At 38.0% G+C, this 14,747-nt stretch overlaps 1 protein-coding gene across 4 annotated transcripts in view; it reads right to left on the bottom strand.

The window, feature by feature from the left end:
* Positions 1-14,747, bottom strand: part of LOC120524950 (vitamin D3 receptor A-like) — a 171,427-nt gene that overhangs the window by 48,536 nt on the left and 108,144 nt on the right. For all 4 annotated transcript variants that reach the window (XM_039746847.1, XM_039746848.1, XM_039746846.1 and 1 more), the window contains one exon: positions 10,880-11,030. In XM_039746847.1, coding sequence (XP_039602781.1) covers positions 10,880-11,028 — 149 coding nt within the window. In that variant the 5' untranslated portion in view covers positions 11,029-11,030. The remainder of the gene's footprint in view (positions 1-10,879; positions 11,031-14,747) is intronic.

The raw sequence follows: 14,747 nt of genomic DNA, 5'->3' as shown, positions 1-14,747 counted from the left end.
TTTTCTGTGTTAACCTCATATTTTTCAGACTTCTTCTCAAACTAAGGTGGTGCCCAGTATCGCAGCGAGAAGTAGTGTGTTAAAAAGCTAGAAAAGAAAAGGGAACATTTTAAAAATAACGTAACATGACTGTCAATATACAGTATTTGTTTTGTGAGTGTTACTGAGTGTTGCTGTCATCAAGGATTTGATTATCATTATTTCTTTCAATCAGGTTCGTATTTGTAGGATGTGTTGTGTTCATGTTACATTCCGTGTTTGTCAATCGTTGTAAAGATGACAGGTTTCATTCATCGATTCGTTTCTTACTGCATCAATAAACAGCTCGTCTTCTTCTTCATCTGAGACCTGACACACTGCATGCACGGGTTTTTTTTACACTGTCTTCCTTTAGCGGGACATTGACTTTTTCCAACGTGTGCTTTGTTTCCACAGTAGTTGGATTTATGAATATGCTTATCAGATGCTTCATATTTTTTGCTGCCTTTTCAATTGTGTAATTCGGTTTTGTTCAGCTCTTTGGAACTGTTGCTTTTATCTGTGCACTGCGTCAGTTCATGTGAGCCACTCGGTGTACATGCATCGAAGGTTCCCAGCTGTGCTGGTGCCATCTCCTGCTATGTCCATGGCTGTATTTAATGTTACCTTAGTCCTGGCACTTAAAACTTTCTCTCGCAGTTTCGCTGAGTTTGTGTCAAACACCACCATGGCCATCTCATCTTCCTCTCCATAAGCACAGTCCTTCACCCGTGAATATTTACCCGTGGCAGTTTGCTATTGGATTGCCGCTGACGGACGGCCTTATATGGGCAGGCACTAAATTACAAACGCGCAGCGGCAGCCTGTCTATGAACTTACTTTAAAGTGTAGGTTTACATCGTGCTTTGTTTCCGAAGTAGCAGAACTCATGAATATGGTTGTATATGTCATTCGCTCGCTTCTTATTGTTTCGCTGCCTTCTCAATTATATAATGCATGTTTTCTTCAGCGCTTTTTTCAGGTCTTCCTGGTTTTCTATGTACTGCGTGATTACGTGGGAGGCGTGATGATGTCACACGAAACTCCGCCCCCACGGCGTTGAAGCTCATCTCCATTACAGTAAATGGAGAAAAACTGCTTCCAGTTATGACCATTACGCGTAGAATTTCGATATAAAACCTGCCCAACTTTTGTAAGGAAGCTGTAAGGAATGAACCTGCCAAATTTCAGCCTTCCACCCACACGGGAAGTTGGAGAATTAGTGATGAGTCAGTGAGTGAGTGAGTGAGTGAGTGAGGGCTTTGCCTTTTATTAGTATAGATGACGGTAGTTCGATTTTTGACCTGCAAACCAACAAAATGTTCACAAATAAAAACAAGCAACATTCGAGAGCTTTATATTGTCAAAGCACATCGAGGAAGTGTTCATGATTGATTGAAACATACTATATAAAAAAGTAGTCTGTTAACCTGCTTACAAGTCTATTGTAAAATATATATGTAAACAATTATAAGTGGGCAGCAGGGTGGCACGTTAGGTAGCATTACTTTCTTTATGGATCCAGCGTCCTGGATCTGAATCTTAATCCTGGTTGCCATCTGTGTGGAATTTTCACATTCTCCTTGTGCTACTTATGCAAAACATATGCTAGTTAGACTGGCAACTCTAAGCTGGACTTGTATGAATGGGTACTGCAGTTCACTAGATTGACACTCTTTCCTACTGTGCAGGTAATGCTGCTAGGGTAGAGTTTGGAACCCTATGACAAAAAGTTGTGTTATGTAACTTCGTATTTGTAAAGCTGTTTCACTTGATATTTAGTTGGTATTATAAAAATATTTTTAAGAGCCTTCACTTAATAAAGACAGTAATGTTTGGAAGAGCTGAAGGAACAAGGAATGAAGGAAAACAAAAAAAAGATGGTTGGCTCTGACGATCCATAGGACTATTGGGGTCAAACAATAAATAGCAGCTTTCTGTAATGTATCATACACACTGCAGGAATAAAAATAAAATACTGTAAAGTTAATTGGTCATTCTAAATTGGCCCACTGTGTGTGAGCATTTGTTGGTCCTGTGATAGACTAATGTTCCATTCAAGGTTGATTCCTGACTCCCACCAGTGCTGCCAGGAATGGCTCCAGGCCAACCCTGAATTGGATTAAGCATGTTTGAGAATGATTATATTATGTAATGTTATTCTGCCCTTGTAATGATCCTTTGACTGGTATTCAGAAAGAAATGCAGTATGCAGTCTCTTATATGTATAACAATAATTGCAATGTAATTGTGTCCAGAAAGGTGATATATTTTGTCTGTTGACTCTCAATTGTTAGAATTATATGTAAAAAAGTACACTGTAGTAGCAGGATTAATAGTATTAGTGGTGTCTTTGCATGGTGCCCACCAAATAAAAGAACTACATAGAATAAAGATGGTTTGAGGTCATTGATGATTTGTTCTCTGATGGGGTGTCAACAGAGCATTTACTGGCATTTTTCTGGCCTCCTTCACGTCAGAAAGGTCTCCCAAGGGTGGGCTAGAAAAGACGCTCCAGTATTTGGGTGGAGGTATGGCAATATACAATAATAAATAAAAATTCTACAATGAATAAATAAGCAACCAAATAAGCAAGTTGACAAATGAATAAATTAATTCTAAATTTGGCCTGATTCAACTGTGAGATGGACCTGCATCCCATCCAGGGTTGCTTCCTGCGTTGCACCTGCTGCCAATGAGAAAAGCTGCAATTCACCTGTGATCCTGAATTAACTAAGCTGGTTTGAGAATGCTTGGACATGGAAATTCCCGGATGAGATGTATTCTGTGCATATCCAAACTTCCTATTTGTTCATTGACTTCCTGCAGAACTATGATTTCCTACAACAGCTGAAATTCATGATCTCAACATGACTGACATCCATAAACTGGTCTGACATAGTTCAATAGTAGCAATGTCCTTTTGCTATTCATGCCTGCTGCTGCATGTCAGCACATACAGTATGCATTCAACCTAAAACCACAAGGCTATCATTTAATTCTCGACTCTGGCTCACCGTGTGACCCTAAGAAATTCATCCAACCTGCTAGGCTTTAATTCACATATAATGTACCTCTGCTTTTTAATGTGGGAAATCACTACATAGCCTTTGACCCTCTTTCGGGATGAAATATGGAATCTTGGCAAGTATAATGTATGATAAGATATCTGAGCATACAGGATTCATTCCAGCAGTTTGTTCACATTCTGCTTCCTTGGTGCAAAGTGCAGAGAGGAAGAAGCATTTGGAGTCACTAGAGGGGAGAGGCAGCAAGGCAGGCTAAAAGCAAATCTTGCTAATCCCAAACAGCATACACATCACAACCTGAGACAGGTTATTTAAGTATAGATTGGGTCAGCAGGATGGTGACATTTGAGGGGCACAGATCTAAAGAAGCGAGTCTGGTATGGGTCAAGTGGTTTAGCCAACCAAGTTACAGAAATGTGTCTAGAGACTATTCGTGTAAGACAAATTAACTCTTTTCAGTTTGTTGAAGGCTTGTTACAACACTATCAGTGTGCAATAAGTGAACAGAACTATACAAAACTAAGCTCCTCCTGGTACCACAGAAGCTCCTGAACATTTCCTAGAATCATTTCAATAGAACAAACAAGAAGACACCTGCTGCTTTGACAACCTGCTTGGAGTATTTGTGGTGGAGAAAAGGAGCAACAAAGATAATGCTTAGTTTTTTATCCATTAATGTATGATGGGTCATATGGGGGACTCCCTATTTTGCTAATCACTATTGCCTCCCTTGCTCTCTAGTGCCCCTTTAAACCTAAATAAATAAATAAAGTCCCCATGTTCACTTTAGGAAACCTTTCACCCAAATGTTAGCTAGCTTCATTCACAACTTGTGCCTCATCCTGTTGTCTGGACAGCTGCCATTCAGAAGATGGGCAAACAACCCATGATTTTTTTTTTTGGACAAAGTTCAGATGGCTGGGAATTGATCCAAACTTCCCAATCAGCTCTACCAGCAGCTGCTACACACACACACAAAAAAAGTGATAAGATACTAGGAAAATTCAGTTCGAAATAAATGTAAGCATTTTTATTGAATGACAAGCTAATACATGATCACTTGACAGTGTACACTATGGGAACTATGAGCTCCACAGTGGCAGAGTCACAAAAAAAAATCACCTCCTTTAAGGGAGAGTTAGCGTTTTATATATAGTTTTAATTTTTATTATTTAGAACATTATAAAATCAGAAATTTTTAGATGAGAACAGGCCATTATGCCCAACAATGCTCATCAATACATTTCACCTAATTCCTGTCAAATAATATCAAGTCTAGTTCTGAAGGTCCCTAAGGTCCTACCAACGACCACACTACTTGGTAACTTTTTCCTTGTATTTATCTTTCTCTTTGTAAAGAAAAACATCCAAATGTTGTGTATGAGATATGCTCTTATCAAGTTTCCAATTGTGATCCCATGTTCATAATCAGCCCATATTTTACATTAACACTTATAGTCCACAGTATTAATTCCTTTCATAATTTGAAATACTTAAATCATGTCACTCCTTAATCTCCTTTTTATTAAACTGAAAAGGTTTAACTCTGTTAATCTTTTCTCCTACCTCATAGCCTGCAGTTCTGTCAACAGCCTAGTCACTCTTGTCTAGTCTTCTTCTACAGGATGGTTCTAATTCTGCAGATCCAGATTGTCTGGATGACTTTGATTTATGCGGGGATGATTCCAGTTCGGCGCAAAGACGATTCTTCATGTCGTGAGTTTGTACACTTCTCGGTTGTCCAGGATTTTTTGGGTGATTCTCTATGTAATAAACTTAAGTTATAGCGTAATGGAAATTGCATAATTAGATCTGGACCACCCTATAGAGCTGCTATGTCTTTTTTGAAGCTTGGAGATCAAAACTGCACACAGTACTCCAGAGGTGTTAGAAAGCTTAAGCATACCTCCTTTGACTTACAGTATATTTAAATACAGTACTTTGTGAACACAATGTAACTCAGCATTCTGTAAGCTTTCTTAATTACTTCTTAATACTGTCTGGAAGTTGACAGTGAAGAATCCACTGCGACTTTGAAATCCTTCTTATAAGGACTACTTTCAATTTTCAGACGTCCCATTGAGTATTCAAATCTAAAACTTCTTTTTCCAATGTGTAGTAGTTTACATTTCCTTACATTAAATTTAATCTGCAGCAAATCTGCTGAAGCCTGTATGTTGTCCAAGTCCCTCTGTAATGATTCGACACATTCTTCTTATATGCCAATCCACCCAGCTTGGTATTAAACTTACCCAGCTTAACATTTATAACATCTATCAAAATCATTTATATATATTAAAAACAGCAGCAGACGTCACACCGACCCCTGTGGGACACCAATCTTTACATCCTCTAATTCAGATAAGGTACCATCAACCTTTGATTCCTATGTTTTAGCCAATTCTGCACTTATCTACACGCAACACCCTAAAGTCCCACTTCTCTCATTTGATGCCCAACTTCTCATGTGGGAGCTTATCAAATGCTATCTGAAATTCAAATTAATAATATCATATGCATCACTCTAATCATATCCTCTTATTGCCTCCTCATAGAATTCCAATATGTTATTAAAACACAACTTTTTAGTAGAAGAAAGTGTTTATTGTGTGCTTGGGACTGTGTTGGGCTAGTGAGACAAGGGAAAGACGTTTCTCACAGCTGAAGAAAAATCTAAATTTATTTAATTTTACACGTGCCTCCTGTGTCTAATCTGTGTCGGGTCGGGCGCTATATAGTGTCTATCTTACAATGGTAAACCCCTCACCCTTTTCTTTTCTTCCTAAAATATGTGTAACCATCTATGTTATGGCCCAGTACCAAAAAAAAAAAGCTCAATGTATGTTCTGGCAGCACCCATTCTTATCATTACCAGTAGTTCATTACTGAATGGTGCAGTCCCTAATGCACTAAAAGTTGCACTAATTAGACCATCACTTGAAAAGCCATAGGCAGACCAACATTAAATTAATAATTTTAGACCCATTTCAAATGTACCCATTCTCTGTAAAATACTTGAAAAAGTAGTCGCCATGCAGCTTCAATCTCACCCTACACATCACAATTTATTTGAAAAATTCCAGTCTGGATTTGTCCTATTACAGAAACCACATTAACACGTGTTGTAAACTGTATTTTAATATCCTCTGATAAAGGAAATTCAATAGTAAATATGCTTTTAGATTTAAGAACAGCACTTGATACTTCTGACCATTCCATTTTATTACATAGGCTGGAAAATATTAGGCTCAGTTGTTGCTTGGTGTGGCCTGCAGGGGGAACTCCAGCCACCCTAACACAACACAGACAGACGCAGACACAAGTTGAAAGCACAACACAGGCTTCACTCTGTGGAAAACACTTTCCTTTTGTTTCTCACCTGCAGTGCACAGTACAGCAGGCAACAACAACACAATAAATACAGCACTTCGTCATCTTCTTCTTTCTCTGTCTTGTCTCTCTTTCTCTCCTTCCGCCTCCACTCCTCCTCCGGCAAGCTTTGTCTCAAGACTCTGGCATTTGAAGCAGTGGTAGCTGTCTCCTTTTATGCCACACCCAGGAGCATGATGTGGAAATACTTCTAGGTGAAGTACTAGCCCATGCAGCAGCCCCTGGTGGCATCCACGGAATACAACAGGACTGTGCAAACCGCAGCTCCCATGGAGCCTTGTCGGAATCTGAGGCACTGCTGCAATCCAGGGGGGCTGCCCCCTTAACACTCCGTGGGAGATAATGTCCGTAGCACGCTGTCTCCCCTGGTGCTTCCACTATAGAGGCATCCTGGCCAGGTAAGGGCCTCGGCCATCCACCACACTGGTTAAGCCCCTTGCCTTGCAATGCATTACTCAGTACTCTTGCTTTCTTTGTAAAAAGTTTCTGTCACTGCCATCTGTCACTGTGTCAGGGACTATATTAATACCCATACCACCACCCACCATATGTGTGCTTCCTGTGATCATCCCACTTGCTTTTTATCCCCCTCATCAAAGTCACATGCCATTATCGCCTACACCCCCTTAACTTCACTTCAATTCCCGCTATTTCCACACCAGGACTTACTGTGCTGGATGAAAATTCAGTTCAGTCAGCTAGCAGCTAAATCACAATCTTTATGTTATAAACCTTTATTTTAAATTTTTTTATACTTAAAATTCCTCAGAATATCATCCAGAGGAAAAGGTTTCATGCCTTGAATTTCCTATAAATAAGAACCCTGTGGGACTTAAGGATAATTTAATCTGTATTCTTTCAAATTAAACAGTGACTATATACACTACTTAATCAGTGTACCAAACCTCTGATCCTAACCTGCTAAACTTTAACCCTTGGTCCTATATTTCCCCAAAATTATGCTTGCAAACTCAGGGAGATGCATCAAAGACTCTGAATTTGTATGTGAGCTCTGGATGTGTTGACAGCACTTTGGAGTAAACGTCTAATGGAGAGTATCTAAAACTAAACCAGTATGAGCCGGCTCACTGAGTGTTGAATTTTTTTTTTTTTTTTGTGGATTTGTGGCCTGTTTCTGAATTCAAAAGCGCATGACATTGGGGGTGTGGAGGGGAGGATAAAATATTTTTTAAGCTGTTTTTCTATCTTCCACCCTCATTCCAATCGCTTCCAGATGGCGCATCCCACAAGCCTTGCTGATGGTGGATGTGAGAGACGACCTCTGTCTGGCTTGTGGTTTACATGTTTATGCAGCATAATGCAACAGAACACTGACAGAAAGAGTGAAGAAGGACTACTGTGACATTCAGCACTCAGAGCCATGAAAACCTAAACAAAGGTCCAGGTAATTAGCGGTCTTTAGGGTACAACAGTAAGAAATAAGAACAAGCTGCCTTTAGTACATGAGGAAATGGCACATAAGTTGCCATACCCAAGGAAGGGTATTATTTCTTCATAATAGTGCATAACAGTGATTGGTAAATGAATTTCACAATAGTAGCATCAAAATTGATTAGAAAATAATTTATTTGATGATAGACTGCCTAAGAAAAAAAAAAAAACGGGATGCTCATTTCTCCAGAAAATTGTTAGCAGAAAAAGTGATTGACAAGTGATCATTATGGCCAATGGGCTGCACACACATAACACAGATTGGCAGCCAATTCAGTAGAAGATAGTTTGGATAAAATGATTGACAATGAATTAACTTAGCAGTTGGCTGTAGAAGATAGTTTGGATAAAATGATTGACAATGAATTAACTTAGCAGTTGGCTGTTAGCATATATATTGACTAACAACTGATTCTAAATGGGGTGGCATGGTGGTGCAGTGGTAGTGCTGCTGCCTCACAGTTAGGATTCCCGGGTCCTCCCTGCGTGGAGTTTGCATGTTCTCCTTGTGTCTGCATGGGTTTCCTCCCACAGTCCAAAGACATGCAGGTTAGGTGCATTGGCGATCCCAAATTGTGCTTGGTGCTGGGGTCCTGGCCGGGGTTTGTTTCCTGCCTGGTGCCCTGTGTTGGCTGGGATTGGCTCCAGCAGACCCCTGTAGTTAGGATATAGCGGGAAGGATGGATGATTCTAAAATGATAACATGTCATTTCTATAGATTACTGCACAACAAATGACCTATTAGCAATTCCAACAACTAACTAGCTATAAAAATGACTTACAAAGTAATTCTGCAGCAGATGGGTTGAACAAAAAAACTAATAGATGGCTGGTTACATATTAAAATAACCTGAGAATTTTCTAGGTGTTTGGTGTTTATTAAAAAAAATATACATATTCACAAGTTAGCTCAGGAGATGACTGTTGGTATAGAATATGTGAGAAGTCAATTGCGCTGATAACAGTTAAAAAAAAACAGTTAAACTGATAAAAAACTAGAAAAACAAAGTTTGGTTAAGTAAATTCAAGTCAACTCTACAGATGACTGGTTGCACTTAATGACCTGAAAATCATTAAAGTTTTTATATGTGAATATGCTTATGTATACAAATGGATTTTGGTGGGCTGTTCCTGCCATTATTTGTAAACCCATTTTACACAGAAGTAGGAAATTGCACATAAAAATATAGGAATCCACAAAAATGTATAAAGCTTTAATACTTATTTTACAGTACAACTTTTCAAATCGATTAAAAAATATCAGTTGATGCAGTATTACTATTACTGAACCACAGGTATTTACTGTATGTCAACTTTATGTATAAAGAGCACTTTTTGATAATGAAACAGTAAATCATGGAGTTAGAAAAAGCATAATGATGGCCATAATGATGGAGAGAAAACCCATCAATAACTAAAGATTGTGAAAGATATGCTATCTTTGTTGTTGCATCTCTCTTTGAGCAGCTCTTCTTCAAAAGAATGCATGGATGGGATGTATACTTAGCATGCTGGGAATTATAAGCAATAGATACTACCACTTAACTAAACAGCCAGCTCCCAACTAAGTTACTTACCCATGACTTATTTGTGCAGCTATGGGCTCCACCAGTTACATTCAATGACACGGGTGCATGGAAACACAAAATGATTGAAAATTTTGACAAGTACAGACTGTACCGTACTGTGCCTCAGTGTTAGTAACAGCTGCTATGTATTATCTACAGTAAGAATTGTTCACTTTATTCATTAAATTAAAAAAAAATGCTGATTAAACTTTTTATATGAAAAGGAACATTTCTGGATTTTATGTGCTCTTTCATATCTGTGTAATTACAGTAAGACAAGACACCCGTATTCTAAGACCAACCTGTAAATATTAATCTTATATATATTTATGTTTCTTTTATGCCTAGCTATTAGTCTTTAATATTAGAAATCTTTGCTTCTTTAAATGTTATTTAAAGAAGCTGAAACCTAATGTTACTTTGTGCTATAACAGTGTAACTGTTAACTATGCATATGACAAAAACCTTGAAATCCAAAAATGGTAATGTTACTTCTGCAGATGACTCTTCTAAAACACTATAATAATTCATAAAATACATTTTAAAAAAACAAGTAAATTATAACACGAAAATACTTTACCAAATTAGTTAACTCTAGCTCTGATTAATTTCGGTAAAAGATGAACATGTTAGCTCTGCAGCACATTGGTAAATACCAAATGAGTATTAAGTTCATTTTAAAAATATACACGATTGGATGCATAAATATGAAGCACCACGTGTTTCACTTCTACCCCCATAACTGACAGTTTTATCTGTACATGTCTGGCGCAAAATATAGAGTTGAATTTACATGCGGTGGACTGGCACCCTGCCCGGGGATGGTTTCCTGCCTTGCGCCCTGTGTTGGCTGGGATTGGCTCCAGCAGACCCCCATGACCCTGTAGTTAGGTTGGATGGATGTTTGTCACTCTGGTAGTTTATCAGCATTTTCAGCTATGCCAACTAGATTGTTTTGGTTCTTTACAGCTCAACTTATGAAAGGCTATAATTCTGATCTACGTGCTTTGCAAAGTATTGTGCAATGGAGTTAACCGTGAAACTTTCTATATGAAGTAAGGTAACACATTTACAACTGATAAATCATTGGTAATTAGATAAGGATACACCAGAGCAGACTGCCAGTAATGCAGTTGATTAAGCTGAAACAATCTGGCCTGATGTTGGCACCTGCTGACTGACCCTTGTACAGCCATAGCAATGTAATAATTGCCTCCCACGCCTGGTTATGAGTGGGTTGACCATACATACATTTTGAACTAGCCAGCGGCAACATACTGTACTGCATCAGCAGTAGACAGCTAGATGGGTCTGCTGCTGCTCCTGACGCCACTTGATTCAAGAGTAGAAAAGGGTTATTTACAAACAGATCATCCCCAATCCACCTAAAAGCCGCTCAGGTGAGAAATTGTTTCAACTTACCTAAAAAAACCTTTGCAGCCCTCGCAGGTCATGGCATTGAAGTGGAAACCGGTGGCTTTGTCTCCACACACCCCACATATCCGTGGGACATTGCGGTCAAATTCGTCAGTGGAGGTGATACCTGAAGTAGTCACTGATATGGCTGCCATAGCTGTTGGGAGACAGAGGAAAAGAGAGAGGGGAAATTATGAAGATGCTATTAGCCATCATTGTCATCCAGTATATACACTGAAATATTCTACAGAATCCTACAGCCCTCATTTCATTAGATGGCCTTCAGTTCCAAAGGTTTCTAATTGCTTGATTAATGCATCGTTCCTCAACTGACACTTCCCTAAAAAAGCATGAATATGCATATTAATCACACCACTTCATTTTAAAGGAACTTCCTTGTTCATCCAAGTAGCTTATAGACAGCCACATATATAAATTACCTTGTATTACATTGAAATGTGTTTCTATTGGGTCGGTGATTCTCTTAAATGAGCTATAAAACTGAAATATTGATTTGGGCATCTCTTACTAACCAAGCAAAAACTATATTCTTCAACATGAGATAAATTGAATTCAACCTGTCTCATTGTCTTACTCATCATTGATGATATCTACACCATTAACACCAATACCATCATAAAACTTAACTGGAACACAAAATCACTCCACTCAACTGTCAGGACATTTAATATTCCATTTTCTCTCATGATGGTTGCTGCTATAAAAGATGCTATATAAAAATTGGTACTGGAAGAGTAATCCAGTGGATAATGCACTTTTTAAATCTACCAACAACATTTGGCTTAAAGAAAATCATTTTCTTTTTTTTTTTTTTTAACCAGCCTGGTTAAAGAAACCAGGCTGGTTAAAGAAAATCATTTTCTACTTTTACCAAAGTGAGTCAGCATTTTTCTTCTTTTTACAAGTGGGTACATAATAGTACAGTGAAAAAGTGCACTCTCAAAAAGTTCTGAGTTTGAATTACACCTCAGCCACTGTTTCAAGTTAGTTGTTTTGAAAAGAAAGTATTGCGTTAGCTGATTTAATTAATTTAAGGAGGTCATTCCCAAGTCTGGGCGCTATAGAGCTGAAGGCCTTGTCGCCCACAGAGTGCAGGTTAGTGTGGGGCACAACAAGGTTACCAGAATCAGAGGACCTTAATTAGTGAGTGAACAGTAGCAGAGTGAAGGAGAAGGTCACTGATGTAGTCCAGTGCCAGGTTATTAATAGAATTTTATATTCAATCCTGTTGGGAAGTTGGGAATTACAATAGTCAATTCAGGATGTGAAAGAAATATGGACACATTTCTCAGCATTACAAAAGGAAAGAATGAACGAACATGGGATATGCTACAAAGATGGAAGTAAGAAAGCTTCTTAATATGGTGTATGTGGTTGGAATAAGAAAGAGAGGAATCAAAAATGACTATGCAACATCTCTATCACTAATTTGGAACAACTTTTCCAAACAAATGCACACAATGAAAATCCATCTGTTTTAGGTCACTGATGAAATCACAGCCAATTTAAATGACCCTGACGAGCACTACACAAAAGTCCAATTATTTCAGTGCATATTTAGATCACCATAAATAAAAATCTTCTATCTACTTTTAATGTCAATGTTACCGAAATTTCCTTTAATAAACAGCTGAGATTGCCAGTGCATTAGTTCAGATCTGTAGGAGCCCGCAAATAGAAACCTGAAGTACACTGTAACAAAACTGAATAAATACGGACTTGCATAAACCTATGAAGGCTAGGATAATTTGCATAACATAGCTATAAAACCCAATAGTTTGTGTGGATGACCAACCCATAAATAAAATGCATTATTATTATTATTATTATTTCAGGAACATTCTGCATGCATTGAGCATGAGGCCGGAAGCAATGGTGGATGGGGTGTCACGGCCTCCACTAGCCACACTCTGTCATTTGGGGCCAATAAAGTGTCACCAATGAACCTAACATGTTTGCCTTTCACATTTGGACGGAAAAACTGTATAAAAATAAGTCTCAACCACCAACCAGAACAAATTATCTGTTATACTGTTTACATGCGGCGCGCCAGGACATAAAATGTAACCTACGAATTTACTGCTGTGCTTCAGGAAAAATGAACACATTCCTCCTGGTTTTCACCTAAGCTATTTTTTTGCAACTTTCCCAAGTAGCATACAATCATCCTTTGTTTTATGTAGTTCCTTTCAATAGTGAACACCACTCAGCATTTTACAAGTTCAGATTCATACTGTACACTTTGAGCACAGGTAGGATAACCTACTTGCTCAAAGTCACACAGTGCATCATAGGTGATGATTGAAGCAGCAGTCTTGTGGTTTAAAGTCCAGTTCCACCCATATTCCTGATGTAGTTGCACAAAGTTAAATATTCGTACAACAACCTCATTCATGATGATCTTTTTATCATATACTTTTCAAAAGACTGCAAGGCTATTGCAGCATAAACAGCAAGGATTCTCAACATTTCTTGGGTTAATGTATGGTGAATTAAAACTTCATCCATTTGAAAGTACAGTATTTCCTACCTATGTAGATCATTTTTTATCAAAAAAATAATACTTTAAAAACAAATTCTATACAGTAGATTCGTCCCCATTTTTGACTCGGTGTGCGACCCTCAACAAATCACTTAATTGGTTTGGAATACAATTGTAAAAAAATACTAAGAAACAATGACACCTGAAACGATTATTCAACATTCAACAATAAGAATTTGTTGGCATTTATATATAGTTTCAAATGAGTCTCCAAGTAGAGGTCTATATGAGACTTATTTTTAAAATCTGCTGTCATCCGTATTTTAAAGGTTCTTGTTCCCCTCACTGAATAATTTGCAAATGAAATTCTTGGTATCACAAAGCTTTGGTTTTAAGATAAGTGCTCACTCTCCTAGGAGGAAACCATTACATATGAAACAGAAACATCAGAAATTTGACAAATGAGAGGAGACCAGTCAGTCCTCCAAGCCCATTTGTTAACTAATTGCTAAGATGTCCCAATATCTTATCCAGATTTTTCGTAAAGGTTGTCAAATTTTCTGCTTCAAGCCCATAACTTGGCAGTTTGTTCCAGAGTCTCATAATTCTTTGCATAAAGAAGTGCTTCCTGGCTTCACTCTTAATTGAACTCCCTCTTAATTTCCCACTGAAGTATGTGATTTACTCTTACATTGAAAGTATGTTGCTAGATCTACTTTATCAATATGTCTTTTAGCATTTTAAAGAAGTGCAATAGGTCCCCACACAGTCTTATGTGCTTAAGATTAAAATAGGACATGTCCTGAAGTCCTGGGAGGCACATGGTTACTCTCTTCTGAATGGCTTCATGTGCTGCAATGTCTTTCTTTGCATTGTGGTGATCAGAAAACAAAACTCCAGATGTGGTCTTACAAGTGCATTATATAGTTGAGCATAACATCCTGTGACTAAAATTCAGAAGTTTTTAGGATATAACTTAACATTTTATTTGCCTTTTAACTGCTTCTATGCATTGCTTAGTTGATTAAAATGTTGTGTTAACATATACCCCCTAAATCCTTTTTAGTGGTTGCTTCCTGTTGGAAAGCGTCTTCTATCTTCTATTTATAATTGTTGTTCCTTTTGCCTACGTATAGCACTTTGCACTTTTTTACGTTAAACTGCATTTTCCAAGTGTTCGCCCAGTTCTGAAAGTTGTCCAGGATTTTTAAAATTCTATTTGCCACCTCCTTAGTGTCTGCCATCCATTTAATTTTAGGATCACCTGTAAATTTCACAAGCTTAAAAACTACAGTACATCAGAATCAACGTCATTAATATAAATCAGAAAAATAATGGTTTAAGGACAGACCCTTGAGGGACTCCACTGAT

The sequence above is a fragment of the Polypterus senegalus genome, chromosome 3, assembly GCF_016835505.1.
Source record: "Polypterus senegalus isolate Bchr_013 chromosome 3, ASM1683550v1, whole genome shotgun sequence".
In the NCBI taxonomy this organism is placed as follows: Eukaryota; Metazoa; Chordata; class Cladistia; order Polypteriformes; family Polypteridae; genus Polypterus; species Polypterus senegalus.
The sequence above is the reverse complement of the archived record's forward strand: the minus strand, read 5'-3'. Positions and strand labels throughout refer to the sequence as shown.